Genomic DNA, 16689 nt, shown 5'->3' with positions numbered 1-16689 from the left:
GGAGCGGCGGTGAAGGAGGCCCAGGACCTCCATGTCCTTGGCAGAGTGGGAGGGGGAGTTAAAATGTTGGACCACAGGGCAGTGTGGTTGATTGGTGCGGGTGTCCCGGAGATGTTCCCTAAAGCGCTCTGCTAGGAGGCGCCCAGTCTCCCCAATGTAGAGGAGACTGCATCGGGAGCAACGGATACAATAAATGATATTAGTGGATGTGCAGGTAAAACTTTGATGGATGTGGAAGGCTCCTTTAGGGCCTTGGATAGAGGTGAGGGAGGAGGTGTGGGCGCAGGTTTTACAGTTCCTGCGGTGGCAGGGGAAGGTGCCAGGATGGGAGGGTGGGTTGGAGGGGGGCGTGGACCTGACCAGGTAGTCACGGAGGGAACGGTCTTTGCGGAAGGTGGAAAGGGGTGGGGAGGGAAATATATTCCTGGTGGTGGGGTCTTTTTGGAGGTGGCGGAAATGTCGGTGGATGATTTGGTTTATGCGAAGGTTGGTAGGGTGGAAGGTGAGCACCAGGGGTGTTCTGTCCTTGTTATGGTTGGAGGGGTGGGGTCTGAGGGCGGAGGAGCGGGATGTGGACGAGTCCGCCTCGGAACACTTCAACCCCAGGGCATCAATGTGGACTTCAACAGTTTGCTCATTTCCCCTTCCCCCACCTCACCCTAGTTCCAAACTTCCAGCTCAGCACTGTCCCCATGACTTGTCCGGACTTGTCCTACCTGCCTATCTCCTTTTCCACCTATCCACCCTCTCCTCCCTGACCTATCACCTTCATCTCCTCCCCCACTCATCTATTGTACTCTATGCTACTTTCTCCCCACCCCCACCCCCACTCTCCTCTAGCTTATCTCTCCATGCTTCAGGCTCACTGCCTTTATTCCTGATGACGGGCTTTTGCCCGAAACGTTGATTTCGCTGCTCCTTGGATGCTGCCTGAACTGCTGTGCTCCTCCAGCACCACTAATCCAGAATCTAGGAATTCCCTGGCTGTTCTCTGTTTGGCTTGTCCTATAATAATAGTGTTGTCCCAGTCAAACTCATGTTACTTGTCATCTGCGTGTGTGGCTACTAAGGATAGCTGATCGTGTTGTTTCGTGGCTAGTTGGTGTTCATGGATGCAGATCGTTAGCTGTCTTCCTGTTTGTCCTATGTAGTGTTTTGTGCAGTCCTTGCATGGGATTTTATACAACACATTGATTTTGCTCATGCTGGGTATCGGGTCCTTTGTTCTGGTGAGTTGTTGTCTGAGAGTGGCTGTTGGTTTGAGTGCTGTTATGAGTCCTAGTGGTCGCAGTAGTCTGGCTGTCAGTTCAGAAATGTTTTTGATGTATGGTAGTGTGGCTAGTCCTTTGGGTTGTGGCATGTCCTCGTTCTGTTGTCTTTCCCTTAGGCATCTGTTGATGAAATTGCGGTGGTATCTGTTTTTGGCGAATACATTGTATAGGTGTTCCTCTTCCTCTTTTTGCAGTTCTGGTGTACTGCAGTGTGTTGTGGCCCTTTTGAATAGTGTCTTGATGCAACTTCTTTTGTGTGTGTTGGGGTGGTTGCTTTCGTAGTTCAGGACTTGGTCTGTGTGTGTGGCTTTCCTGTATACCCTTGTGGTGAATTCTCCATTCGGTGTTCTCTGTACCCTCACGTCTAGGAATGGGAGTTGGTTGTCCTTTTCTTCCTCTCTCTTGAATCGGATTCCTGTGAGTGTGGAGTTGATGATCCGGTGTGTGTTCTCTATTTCCATGTTTTTAATGATTACAAAGGTGTCATCAACGTATCTGACCCAGAGTTTGGGTTGAATTTGCGGAAGAATGTTTGTTCTAACCTTTGCATTACCGCTTCTGCTATGAGTCCAGAGATGGGTGAGCCCATGGGTGTGCCGTTGATTTTTCCATATATTTGGTTATTGAATGTGAGGTGTGTTGTAAGGCACAGGTCCAGTAGTTTGAGTATGCCGTCTTTGTTGATAGGTTCAACGTCCTGTTGTCTGTTCTGTACGTCCAGCAGTTTGGCTATTGTTTCTCTGGCTAGGGTTTTGTCGATAGAGGTGAACAGGGCCGTTACGTCGAATGAGACCATAGTTTCTTCCTTGTCTATATGTATATTTCTGATGATGTCCAAGAATTCCTGTGTTGACTGTATAGAGTGTCTGGATCCGCTGATCAGGTATTTCAGTTTCTGTTGTAGTTCTTTAGCCAGTTTGTGTGATGGTGACAAACAGGAAGACAGCTAACGATCCGCGTCCATGAACACCAACTAGCCACGAAATGACATGTCCAGCTATCCTTAGTAGCCACACACTCGGATGACAAGCAACATGAGTTCGACTGGGACAACACTACTATTATAGGACAAGCCAAACAGAGAACAGCCAAGGAATTCCTAGAGGCATGGCACTCATCCACAGATTCAATCAACAAGCACATCGACCTGGACCCAATATACCAGACACTACAGCAGACAGCTGAAACTGACAACTGGAAGCGGCAGAGACAAACCACTATAAATGCCAGAGGAAACATCACAAAAGCGCTTCACAGGAGGCTCCCAAGCACTGAGGATGTCACCTAGACAGGGGACGAAACGTCTGCAACACAAATTTCCAGCTCGGTGAACAGATCCACAACATTGTTGTTTTAGCTGAGCTAGCAAGAGCCTTTTTCATGTCCAATGACTCTACGTGCCAGTATCAATGTAACTGCTTTACCTTGGCACTGATGTACACAGTTGTGTGCTTTCTGTACATTAGACTTAGAATTAAAAATTCATCAATTAGCATTCTTTCATAAACACAAAATTATTGATTTATTATAAAACAATAATTTTGGTCATCTCCAAACTTGTCAATGTTAGATCCCTCATGCAAGTCACCTATACATATTGTAAATAGTTGTGGCCTCAGCACTGATCCCTGTGGCATTCCACTAGTTATAAGCTGCCATCATGAATATGATCCTTTTATCCCAACTCTGTGTCTTCTGTTTGTTAGCTAATCCTGTATCCATGCTAATGTGCTACTTCCAACACTGTGGGCTCCTATTAAGTGGTTGAAGGTGTCATCAACAAGCAGCACCTGCTCAGTGACGCCCAGTTTGGGTTCCGCCAGGGCCACTCAGCTCCTGACCTCACGACATAGGAACAGGCCTATGTTCCTCGAGCCTGTTCCCCCATTCAATGAGATCATGGCTGATCTGCTGCCTAACTCTGTAATCCTGCCTTGGGTCCATAGCCCTGATACTCTTGCTTAATAAAAATATATTGATCTCAGATTTAACTTTAATAATTGAATTCGCATTGACCGCTGTTTGTGGAAGAGGGTTCCAAACCTCCACTACTGTTTTTGTGTAGAAGTGCTTTCTAACATCTCTCCCGAATGGCCTGGCCCTACTTCTTAAACTGTTCCCCTGGGTCTAGAATTTTCAATCAGTGGAAATTGTTAACCTTTATCTACTCTGTCTTTCCCTGTTAATATCCTGAAGACCTTGATTAGATCACCCCTTAACTTTCTAAATCCTCGAGAATTAGCTCAGTTTGCTGGATGATTGGATTGTAAAGCAGTGTGTTCCCATCACCAGTTGAGGTTTCCATGAAGCTTCTCAACCTCTCCCACCAGTGCTCTCTTTCTCTCTCTAGTGAGAGAGCAGGCCTATGGTCTGGTAAGACTATGGCAACACAACACCTCCCTTCAGCCTTTGCAGCACTCAGCGCTTCCATCCATTTCTTGATATGACGTGGGGTGAATCACACCGGCTGAAGACTGGTATCTGTGACGCTGGGGACCACTGGAGGAGGCTGAGGTGGATCATCCACTCGCCACTTCTGGCTGCGATTGCTTCAGCCTTATCTTTTGCACTCGTTCGCTCTAGATGAATCACTCAATACCCAAGTCTGTTCTAATCATCAAATGGTTTATTTTATATTGCGGGGCGTGGTGTGGAGCAAGTCACTGGGACTGCCAGCTCCTTCTCCATTGAACAGAGGAAATAGTACCTCAGTTCATCCTGGCTGGTTGAGTCATGTCATTGAAGACAGAGAGAAAGACAGGTTCTTGACTAGTAAGGGGATCAAGGACTTCAGAGAGGATGGGGATGAGAAACATGTGCAGACACAGTGAGTCAAATGGCCTAATCTATCTTATGTTCCTATTATAGCAAATCAATCACGATATGAATAGATTACAAACATGTCCAATCAAGTTAATAATGAGGCAACATTTAGCTGTGTGATCAGCTTTCAAACAATGCTGGCACATCTCACAATATTTACCAGACACTTTTTAAAACTGTTTCAGCTTAGTAATACTCCCTTTTATAACATACAGCACCGTGGGTTTGCTGCCTGAGCCATCGGTGACCCTCACTTCCTGGGCTGAACCTGGATTCTCACTTACTCACTCCCAGCCTGTTCCCATTCCGAACCCAGACTCTTGGTCACACTCCCACCCCAGTCTCAATCTGATCCGAGTTTGGAAACATCAGTGAAAGTAACCTGCAGTGTTTTTACAGCAGAATGGTACTGGAGGCACTGTGTCATGGGTCAAAACTCTACATTGGGATTAATTGCTGCAAAATGTTCCCCCTCAGGTTTGGACCCAGCAATCACTTCTGAGGGTTTTGAACTGACTATTGCTACGAACTATCTCGGCCCATTCCTCCTGACCAACCTACTACTGGGTGAGTGCTTCACTGAATCATCATTCATCTTCAGAATATCATGATTCGTCTTCACTCAATTACTATCTTCACTCAGTCATCATTGTCACTCTATCACCATCATCACTCTATCACCATCATCACTCTATCACCATCATCACTCTATCACCATCATCACTCTATCACCATCATCACTCTATCACCATCCTCACTCTATCACCATCCTCACTCAATCACCATCCTCACTCAATCACCATCCTCACTCAATCACCATCCTCACTCAATCACCATCCTCACTCAATCACCATCGTCACTCAATCACCATCGTCACTCAATCACCATCTTCACTCAATCACCATCTTCACTCAATCACCATCTTCACTCAATCACCATCTTCACTCAATCACCATCTTCACTCAATCACCATCTTCACTCAATCACCATCGTCACTCAATCACCATCGTCACTCAATCACCATCGTCACTCAATCACCATCGTCACTCAATCACCATCGTCACTCAATCACCATCGTCACTCAATCGTCTACTCAATCACCATCATCACTCAATCACCATCGCCACTCAATCATCTCCATCATCATCACTCAATCACCATTGTCACTCAATCGTCAACACTCAGTCACCATCTTCACTCAATCACCATCTTCACTCAATCATCTACTCAATCACCATCCTCACTCAATCACTATCCTCACTCAATCACTATCCTCACTCAATCACCATCCTCACTCAATCACCATCCTCACTCAATCACCATCCTCACTCAATCACTATCCTCACTCAATCACCATCCTCACTCAATCACCATCCTCACTCAATCACCATCCTCACTCAATCACCATCCTCACTCAATCACCATCCTCACTCAATCACCATCCTCACTCAATCACCATCCTCACTCAATCACCATCCTCACTCAATCATCATCTTCACTCAATCACCATCTTCACTCAATCACCATCTTCACTCAATCATCACTGTCACTCAATCACAATCATCACTCAAACAACATATTTGCTTATCATCATCTTCACTCTGCCGTTATTCATCTTCACTCACTCATCATCGTCGTCCGACTATCATCATCATCTCCGATCCATCATTATCTTCACATCATTCATCGTTCGTCATTCATCTTCACTCCCTTATCATCATTCGTCTTCACCTAATGACCATTTTCACCCAATCACTCATCATTTTCACTCTATCATTATTCATCACCAGATTTGCTGAAACGTTCTGCAAATGCCCGGATTGTGAATGTCTCTTCGATGAATCACAGTTCTGGGAAGGTCGACTTTAGGCATTTTAAAGGGGAGAATGTGCAGACATCCCGAAGGGATGGGATGTACAACAACACCAAACTGATGAATGTATTATTTACCATGGAACTGTCTCAGCAACTCCAGCACACAGGTATGAACAGCACTCTGAAGGCTGGGACTGATGTGGGTGTGGGCCTTTTATATACTGACACATCCAACACTGCCCATCAAAAAGGGCCACATATTGAATAATGTAGTAGGAGACTGCACAAACTATTGGTGCAGTTGTATAGTTTTGTGAGCGATGTTATAGGTTTATTGGAGAAAAATCAATGTGGGTGGAAATTAGAAATAGGAAAGTTCACTGATAGGCATAGCCTATAGGCCACCCAATAATAACATCATGGGGTTGAATTTAAAATACAGATGGAGGGTGAGATAGTAAAATCCAATACCAGGGTCCTGTCCTTAAACAAAGAAGACTGCAATGGGATGAAGAAGGAGTTGGCTAAGATAGACTGGGAACAAAGACTAACTATATGGTGGGACAGTTGAGGAACAGTGGAGGACTTTCAAAGTGATTTGTCACAGCACTCAGCAAAAATATATCCCAGTGAAAAGGAAGGACTGTTGGAAAAGGGATTATCTTTAAATAAGACAGGGCAAGGGACTGAAGTGTCACTGGGGAAGCCCTTTGGGGCCAGCGACCATAGTTCTATTAGTTTTAAAATAGTGATGGAAAAGCATAGACTTGATTGAAAAGTTAAAGTTCTAAATTGGAGGAAGGCTAATTTTGACGGTATCAGGCAAGAACTTTCGAAAAGGTAAAAACAATGACTGCAGATACTGGAAACCAGATTTTGGATTAGTGGTGCTGGAAGAGCACAGCTGCTACCTGGAACTGCTGTGCTCTTCCAGCACCACTAATCCAAGAACTTTCAGAAGCTGATTGGGGGCAGATGTTTGCAGGTAATGGGACGGCTGGAAAATGGGAAGCCTTCAGAAATGAGATAACAAGAGTCCAGAGATAGTATATTCCTGTCAGGGTAAAGGGCGAGGCTGGTAGCTATATGGAATGCTGGATGAATAAAGAAATTGAGGGTTTGGTTAAGAAAAAGAAGGAAGCATATGTTAGGTGTAGACAGGATAGATCGAGTGAAACTCTATAAGAGTATAAAGGCAGTAGGAGTATACTCAAGAGGGAAATCAGGAGGGTAAAAAGGGTACATGAGATAGCTTTGGCAAAGTAGTGTTAAGAAAAATTTAAAGGGATTCTACAAATACATTACGACAAAAGAGTAACTAGGGAGAGAATAGGGCCCCTTAAAGATCAGCAAGGCAGCCTACGTGGGAAACCGCAGGCGTTGGGGGAGATACTAACGTATGAGTATTTTGCATCAGTGTTTACTGTGGAGAAGGATGTGGAAGCTAGAGAACATAGAACAAAGAACATTACAGCGCAGTACAGGCCCTTTGGCCCTCGATGTTGCGCCGCCCTGTGAAACCAATCTGAAGCCCATTAATCTACACAATTGCATTCTTATCTATATGTTTATCCAATGACCATTTAGATGCCTGTAAAGTTGGTAGTCTACAACTGTTGCAGGCAGTGCGTTCCATGCCCCTACTACTCTCTGAGTAAAGACGCTAACTCTGACATCTGTCGTACATCTATTGCCCCTCAATTTGAAGCTATGCCCCTTGTGCTATTTTCACCATCCTCGGAAAAAGGCTCTCACTGTCCGCCAATTATGCGGTATACTCCCTCACTTGATCGTACATTTACCATTCTGATGCAGACCTCTCATCTGCATCACAATGGCCTGGATCACAGAATGGACTGTGTTTTATTTAAACTCGGGCCATGGTTGCATAACAAAGTTATCAGTCATAGTTGCATTGATCAAATCTCTAGTAACTAGAACTGGGAGAAATATTTAGCAACATCTTGAAAAGTGTTTGTATGACAGATGTTGCGCCTGCTACATGGTGTGTTTTAACACATATCCAGCAAAAGAACTACAAGTCAACTCTTAGTTATAATAAACAATAATATTCATTTATTTGTCACAATTAATACTAGAACAACAAAATACACTATAAAGTAACAATTTGCACTATAAATCAAATCAACGATCTTGAACTTTACCTTAACGCTGGACGATCATATCTCACCACACCAGATCTTGACCTTGATCCATGTGGCGATAATTGTCTGGTTGTCCTCTCCCGGTTGGTCCCAGGGGTTGCTTGTCTTCATGGTGGTTGGTCTTGAGCTACTGATCCAGAGCGATTCTTATACTCAGTAGTTGTTTGCGGCCTTTTGGAAGGATCTTTAGTGTCCTCCAATAGATTGATCAGGGCTGGATCGCCCTGATCGGTCGGACCCAACCAGGCGTTGACATGTTGATGACAGGGTGGTCCTTGGATATCCATTCGTAGAGAAGTTTGGTGCACATTGGTCAGTAGCCCTCTCCAAATAAGGATGTGAGGTGCCCCTGAGTGTGGTAAACAATTTGATGTTTCTGATTGCCTGAGGGATGGCATTCAGATTGATTCATTCAATACAAATTCACTTGGGGGAGGTGAAGGCCAAGTGGTATTATTGCTGGGCTGTTAATCCAGAGAGAAAGTGAGGACTGCAGATGCTGGAGATCAGAGTTGAGAGTGTGGTGCTGGAAAAGCAAAGCTGGTCAGGCAGCATCCGAGGAGCAGGATGAGCTGCTATTACGAGGAGGCATAGCTTTAAATTAAGGGGTGGTAGGTATAGGACAGATGTTAGGGGTAGGTTCTTTACTCAGCGAGTCATGAGCTCATGGAATGCCCTGCCAGTAGCAGTGGTGGACTCTCCCTCTTTATGGGCATTTAAGCGGGCATTGGATAGGCATATGGAGGATAGTGGGCTAGTGTAGGTTAGGTGGGCTTGGATCGGTGCAACATCGAGGGCCAAAGGGCCTGTACTGCGCTGTATTCTTCTATGTTCTATGTTCTATGTCTTTTTCTGGGGTGGGGAAAACTAGAGGGCATAGGTTTAAGGGGAGAGGGGAAAGATTGAAAGGAACCTAAGGGACAACTTTTTCATGCAGAAGGTGGTGCGCGTATGGAATGAGATGCCAGAGGAAGTGGTGGAGGCTGGTACAAATACAGCACTTAAAAGGCATCTGGATGGATATATGAATAGGAAGGGCTTAGAGGGATATGGGCCAAGTGCTAGCAAATGGGACTAGATTAATTTAGGATATCTGTTAGGCATAGATGATTTGGACTGAAGGGTTTGTTTCTGTGCTGTACATCTCTACGACTCTCTGAGTGGACAAAGGACCAGCGGATGGAGTACAATGTTGGTAAATGTGAAGTTATCCATTTCGATAGGAATAACAGCAAAATGGACTACTATTGAAACGGTGAAAAATTGCAGCATGCTGCTGTGCAGTGGGAACTGGGTGTCCTTGGTGCATGAATCACAGAAGGTTGGTCTGTAGGTGCAGCAGATAATTAGGAAGGCAAATGGAATTTTGTCCTTCATTGCTAAAGGGATTAAGTTTAAAAGCAGGGAGATTATGTTGCAGCATGTGCAGGGTATTGGTGAGGCCACACCTGGAGTACTGCATGCAGTTTTGGTCTCCTTACTTGAGCAAGAAGTTTTTGGCACTGGAGGGGGTGCAGAGGAGGTTCACTAGATTGATTCCAGAGTTGAGAGGGTTGGCTTATGAGGAGATACTGAGTAGACTGGGATTACATTCACTGGAATTTTGAAGAATGAGGGAGAATCTTATGGAAACAAATAAACTTATGAAGGGAATAGATAAGATAGAAGCAGGGAGGTTGTTTCTACTGGGGTGGGGGTGAAACTAGAACTAGGGGGTATCGCCTCAAAATAAGGGGGAGCAGATTTAGGATGGAGCTGAGGAGGAATCTCTTATCACAAAAGGTTGTGAATCTGTGGAATTCCCTGCCCAGTGAAGCAGCTGAGGCTACTTTGTTGAATGTTTTTAAGGAAAAGGTAGATAGATTTTTGAACAGTGAAGGAAATAAGGGTTATGATGAGAGGGCAGTTACCTTCATCCACCTGTTTTGTCACCTTCTCGAAGAACTCAATAAGGTTAGTGAGGCACGACCTACCCTTCACAAAACCATGTTGACTATCCCTAATCAAATTATTCCTTTCCAGATGATTATAAATCCTATCTCTTCTAACCTTTTCCAACACCTTACCCACAACGCCATAATTAACAGGGTTGTCCCGACCCCCCTTCTTAAACAACAGAACAGCATTTGCTATCCTCCAGTCTTCAGGCACTACTCCTGTCGACAATGACGATATAAAGATCAAAGCCAAAGGCTTTGCAATCTCCTCCCTGGCTTTCCAGAGAATTCGAGGATTAATCCCATCTGGCCCAGGGGTCTTATCTATTTTCAGATCTTCTAAAATTGCTACAACCTCCTCTTTGTCAACTGCAATCCCATCTAATCTAATAGCCCGTATCTCCGTATTCTCACTAACATTGCCCTTTTCCAATGTGAATACTGACGAAAGTATTAATTAAGCGCTTTCCCTATGTCCTCAGATTCCGCACAGAACTTCCCACTACTATCTTTGTTTGGCCCTAATCTTACTTTAGTCATTCTTTTATTCCTGATATAGCTATAGAAGGCTTTAGGGTTTTCCTTGATCCTATCCACCAACAACTTCTCATGTCCCCTCCTAACTCTTCTTGGCTCTCTCTTTAGATCTTTTCTGGCTAACTTATAACTCTCAAGCCCCCTGACTGAGCCTTCACGCCTCATTCTGACATAAGCCTTCTTTTTTCTCTTGACAAGAGCTTCAACTTCTTCAGTAAATCACGGCTCCCTCTCTCGACAACTACCTCCCTGCCTGATAGGTATATACTTGTCAAGGACCCGCAGTAGCTGTTCCTTGAATGAGCTCCACATTTCAAGTGTGTCTATCCCCTGCTGTTTCCTTCCCCCATCCTATGCATCCTCAATCTTGCCTAATCGTATCATATTTACCTTTCCCCTAGTTATACCTCTTTCCCTGCTGTATATACCTATCCCTGCCCATTGCTATTGTAAACATAACCGAATTGCGGTCACTATCACCAATGTGCTCAACTACCTCCAAATCTAACACCTGGCTGGGTGCATTCCCCAGTACCAAATCCAATGTGGCATCTTCCCTTGTTGGCCTGTCTACATACTGTGTCAGGGCACCCTCCTGCACACACCGAACAAAAACTGACCTGTCTAAACTACTTGCACGATAGTATTCCCAGTCAACATTGGGGAAGTTAAAGTCCCCCATAACAACGAGCCTGATACCCTCACTCCTATCGAGAATCATCTTTGCTATCCTATCCTCTACATCCCTGGAACAATTCAGAGGCCTGTAGAAAACTCTTGTTCTCGGAAAACCTCCTATCTGTCCCCCTAACTATGGAGCTCCCAATAACTAATGCACTGCTCCTCTTCCCCCTGCCCCTGTGAGCAACAGGGACAGACTCTGCGCCACAGGGACAGACTCTGCGCCAGAGACCTGTGCCCCACTGCTTACCCCTAGTAAGTCATCCCCCCCAAAACCGTATCCAAAATGATATACTTGTTGCTGAGGGGAACCACCACACTGCCTGCTGGTTCTCTTTCCTACGCCTGACGGTAACCCATCTATCTTCTTCACATGGCTGTGGAGTAACTACCTTCATAACTCTTCTCAATAATCCCCTCTGCCTCCCGAATGATCCAAAGCTGCTTCCCCAATGCAGACTGTTTTGCCTCATCTTAGTCCCACGTGGGTGGGTTCCACGCTCCTAAACTGAGACTAAATTCTCTCACTCGAAACCCAACCACCAGGGAAAATTGTCTTTCAGCATAAACTCCAACTACCCTGAAGTGTTAACCCCATAAAAATATTCCTCCCCCCCCGAGCATTAACTTCCCAAAGCAGTCATCCCATGAACCGTTAATCCCTCCCCCTGAATCACTGAGCCCCTCCATGAACCATTAACCCCTCCCTATGGAGAGAGTTGGGCAGTGGGGATAATTTTGCTTTCTTCTTTGAGTGAGTTAGGATCAATATGATGGGCTGAGTGGCCTGTCTGTGTAACCTGAAGCCGAATGGTTGAGTAGGAATCACAGCGACTTGGTGGGGGCCATGGGGGTGGAGGGTGGGGGGATGTTGGATATTTGGGTTTGTCAATGGGCTTTGTGTTGGGATTGTGTCTGACGCTCCCCCTCTGATTTCCTCCAGGAGTGACAGTGAATGCTGTCCACCCAGGAGTGGTGATGTCGGAAATTCTGCGGAACTACAATATAGTCCTGAAGATTATCTTCAACCTGATTGGAATCTTCTTCTTCAAGGTCAGAGCTCATAGAAAGCTGCTGGTGCAGTGGCCAGAGGCAGTACTCAGTTCCTGGTCATTGTCGGTGTGTTGGTAACTCAGAAAGAGAAGTCTTATATGTCTGTGCCACCATTTACATCCTCATAACATGCCGAAAGCTACAAACAGGAAGGGGCCATTTGAACTGTTTCACCACCTCATGGGAACACGGTCAATCTGTGATGTCAACCCAGTCACTTGACTTTGGCTCCTGTCCATTTAAATAAAGGTAGTAGAAAGAGAGATTGGATAGACTGGAGCAGAGGAGATCGAGAGGGGATGTGTTTGAGATGTATAAAATTATGAGGGACATGGGATAGACAGGAAGAACCTTTCCCCTTGATGGAGGGATCAATTCAGGGAGTGGTAATTAAAGGTGTAGCTGGGATGTGAGGAAAACCTTTCTCATCCAGAGGGTGGTGAGAATCTGGAACTCACTGCCTGTGAGGGTGGGAGAGACAGAAACCCTCATCACATTGAAGAAGGAGTGAGATGTGCACTTGCGATAAACAAAGTTAAAAATCACGCAACACCAGGTTATAGTCCAACAGGAGCATGTGCTCATAAAGCTAGTGCTTCCAAATAAACCTGTTGGACTATAACTTGGTGTTGTATGATTATTTTTAACTTTGTCCACCCCGCTCCAACACCGGCTCCTCCATATCATGTGATAAACAAGGCCATGAACCAAGGGCCAGGAAATGGGATTAGAATCATTCGGCGGTTGTTTCTGACTGGTTTGAATATGAGGGGTCGAAGGGCCTGTTTCGGTGTTGTAAATCTCTCTGATTCTGTGACAAATCCATTGCTTTCAGATTTTATACAAGCAGTTGGGCTCGCAGCGATTGTCACTCACATAGGAGAGTTCCAAACCTTTACTGTCCACTGTCGGCTGAAAGCTTTCCTGAATTCACTCCCGAAATGTCTGACCGTGGGAACAGGAGAAGTATTTTCTGTTCATCCTGTCAATTCCCCTTAATGTTTTGATAACTCTGATGAAAACCTTCCTGCCTCCCACCCCCTCACTACTCTTGTAAAATTCTCCTTTGTACAATCTCTCCTCATAACTCAACCATCCAGGTGTCATTTCTCTGTGCTCTCTCCCACACTGAAACAATACAATCTTCCGATATTCAGAACAACTCACATTTCTCCAAGTGTGGTCTAATGAGGGTTAAGTATGACTCCCACTTGCCTCTTATCCAATTCCATTCCTTTGATATTAAGGCTAGTATAGGGGAGGCCATGGACGAGAAGTCCAAACGCAAAACTGTTAATCCAGAAGTCCTGGGGACCTTAGTTCAAATCCCACCATAACAGATGGTGGAATTTGAATTCAATTAAAAATCTGGGATTAAAAGTCTAATGGTGAACATGAATCCATTGTCAATTGTCAGGAAAATCCCATCTAATTCATTTAGGGAAGGAAACTGCCATCCTTACCTGGTCTGGCCTATAGGTGACTCCAGACCCACAGCAATGTGGTTGACTCTGAACAGTCTGATGAGTAATAAATGCTACCTAGCTAGTGATGCCCTCACCCTGTGAATGAACTTAAAAAAAAACTTCATGAGGTTTTTTTGCTGCTTTTCTGTACTTAAAACCTCAATTTTGTTTTGGACCTCACCCTGGCATCGGGACGCTGATTCTATTCCATTATGACAGCTGAATAAATTCAATGAATAAACCATGAACTGTCGCTTGGTTTTAGCTATATTGCCCATGATACCCTAATTGGTTCTTGTAAAAGTAATCTGGTTCTTTAATGCCCTTTAGGGAAATCAGCCATCCTCACCTGGTCTGGCCTCCATGTGACTCCAGTCCCACAGCAATGTGGTTGACTCTGGAAAACACAGGATGGACAGAAAATACTGGTTTTGCAAGCAATGCCCACACATCCCATGAAAGAATAATTAAAAAAGAAAAAAAACCTCATGAAATTAGTTCAACACAAAGTGTTTAGATAAATTTATGCTTTCAGTTATAGTATTGAACTCACTATAACACAGAAGGAGGTCATTTAGCCCATTGGCTTTATGTCAGCTCTCTTCTGTTCCTCCATGCCCCTAACTCTGAAGGTTTCTTTCTTTAGACCCCCGTGCAATTTCCTTTTGAAATCATTCATTGTCTCCACTTTCATCCACTTCATCAGCTGTGAGTTGCAAGTCTGAGTTTCTGTGCACTATATATACCTTTCTGTTGTCCTACACACATTCCACACGAGTGTAGTGGACACACGTTCCAGGGCAGCATGGTCGGGTAGTTTAAGGCAGTCTATCCAGACTCTGATGAGGCTTGGGTTCGAACCTTGCCCGACCAATTCTGAGGAATGTGCATGTTTCTGCAGCTTCTGCTTTTTGTTACACACTGAATGGTAGAGTCTTGGGGAGTGTTTTCAAACCTAGGGGTGCAGGTACACAGTTCCTTGAAAGTGCCATCGCAAGTAGACAAGGTGATGAAGAAGCTGAAAATGTGTTGCTGGAAAAGCGCAGCAGGTGAGGCAGCATCAAAGGAGCAGGAGAATCAACATTTCGGGCATGAGCCCTTCTTCAGGAATGAGGAAGATAAAAGGTAGGGAGGAGGGACTTGGGGGAGGGGCATTGGAAATGTGATAGGTGGAAGGAGGTTAAGGTGAGGGTGATAAGGTGAGGGTGATAGGCCGGAGTGGGGGTGGGGGCAGAGAGGTCAGGAAGAAGATTGCAGGTTAGGAAGGCGGTGCTGAGTTCGAGGGTTGGGACTGAGACAAGGTGGGGGGAGGGGAAATGAGGAAACTGGAGAAATCTGAGTTCACCCCTTGTGGTTGGAGGGTTCCTATGCAGAAGATGAGGTGCTCTTCCTCCAACCGTCGTGTTGCTATGGTCTGGCAATGGAGGAGTCCAAGGACCTGCATGTCCTTGGTGCAGTGGAAGGGGGAGTTGAAGTGTTGAGCCTCGGGATGGTTGGGTTGGTTGGTCCGGGTGTCCCAGAGGTGTTCTCTGAAACGTTCCGCAAGTAGGCGGCCTGTCTCCCCAATATAGAGGAGGCCACATCGGGTGCAGCGGATGCAATAGATGATGTGTGTGGAGGTGCAGGTGAATTTGTGGCGGATATGGAAGGATCCCTTGGGGCCTTGGAGGGAAGTGAGGGGAGAGGTGTGGGCGCAAATTTTGCATTTCTTGCGGTTGCAGGGGAAGGTGCCGGGAGTGGAGGTTGGGTTGGTGGGGGGTGTGGACCTGACAATGGATCATGGAGGGAGTGGTCTTGTCGGAACGCTGATAGGAGAGGGGAGGGAAATATATCCCTGGTGGTGGAAATATATCCCTGCTGGACACACGTCGATTTTCCTGCTCCTTGGATGCTGCCTGACCTGCTGCGCTTTTCCAACACCACATTTTCAGTTCTGATCTCCAGCATCTGCAGTCCTCACTTTCTTCAAGGTGATGAAGAAGGCTGTTAGCATGCTTGCTTTCATTGGTCAGAGCACTGAGTACAGGAGTTGGGGTGTCATGTTACGGCTGTACAAAACATTGGACAGGCCACATTTTAGAGTCCTGTGTACAGTTGTGGTTGCCTTGCTATAGGAAAGATATTAAACTGGAAAGGGTGCTAAAAAGATTTACAAGGATGTTACTGAAACTGGAGAGTTGGAGTTATAAGGAGAGACTGGATAGGCTGGGACCTTTTCCTCTGGAGCATGGGAGGCTGAGAGGTGACCTTACAGAGATCGATAAAATCATGAGCACCATAGATAAGGTGAATAGCCAAGGTCTTTTCCCTGGGATAAGCTGAGAGGAGAAAGATTTAAAAGGGACTGAGGGACAACTTTTTCACACAGAGGGTGGTGCTGTGTAAATGGAATGAGCTAACAGAAAGTGGTGGAGAGAAATACTATTACAACATTTAAAATACATTTGGACGGGGAATGAATAGGAAAGTTTTAGAGGAATATGAGCCAAATGCTGACAAATGGGACTAGTTCAGTTTGGGAAACATAGTCGGCATGGACTGGTTGGGCCAAAGGGTCTGTTTCCATGCTGTATGATCTTTGGCTGTATATAGCTTTCCATTCTCATATACATACTTCTATTCTCAAAGATGTTTGGAATTCAATATTTGAGCAATTTGGTTTGTTGATCTTCTGTTGCTTGCCATTCTGAAATGATCTTCTGTTCCAGTCTTCAGAGGAAGGAGCTGTGAGTCCCATCTACTGTGCTGTATCAAAGGAAATGGATGGTGTCTCTGGAAAGTACATCGATAGTGACTGCTCCCTCACTCTGCCCAGTCCATCAGCACAAGACCAAGCTTTAGCTAAAAAGCTGTGGGAAGTCAGTGAGTCATTCACTGGCCTTGCAAATGACAAGAGTCAAGTTAATGCAATGTGAATGATTCCTGCAGGTATCTCCTCAGG

At 45.3% G+C, this 16689-nt stretch overlaps 1 protein-coding gene across 1 annotated transcript in view; it reads left to right on the top strand.

Moving 5' to 3' along the window:
* Nucleotides 1-16689, top strand: part of LOC148152283 (retinol dehydrogenase 11-like) — a 44020-nt gene extending 27331 nt beyond the window's left edge. Inside the window, exons 3-6 of the mRNA XM_087992212.1 lie at nt 4572-4661; nt 5885-6076; nt 12173-12282; nt 16457-16689. Coding sequence (XP_087848338.1) covers nt 4572-4661; nt 5885-6076; nt 12173-12282; nt 16457-16663 — 599 coding nt within the window. The 3' untranslated portion in view covers nt 16664-16689. The remainder of the gene's footprint in view (nt 1-4571; nt 4662-5884; nt 6077-12172; nt 12283-16456) is intronic.

The sequence above is a fragment of the Chiloscyllium plagiosum genome, unplaced genomic scaffold, assembly GCF_037043375.1.
Source record: "Chiloscyllium plagiosum isolate Xiang-an unplaced genomic scaffold, Cpla_swu_hap1 HiC_scaffold_1, whole genome shotgun sequence".
Lineage (NCBI taxonomy): Eukaryota > Metazoa > Chordata > Chondrichthyes > Orectolobiformes > Hemiscylliidae > Chiloscyllium > Chiloscyllium plagiosum.
Note: the sequence above shows the minus strand (reverse complement) of the source record. Positions and strands in the feature narration are given on the sequence as shown.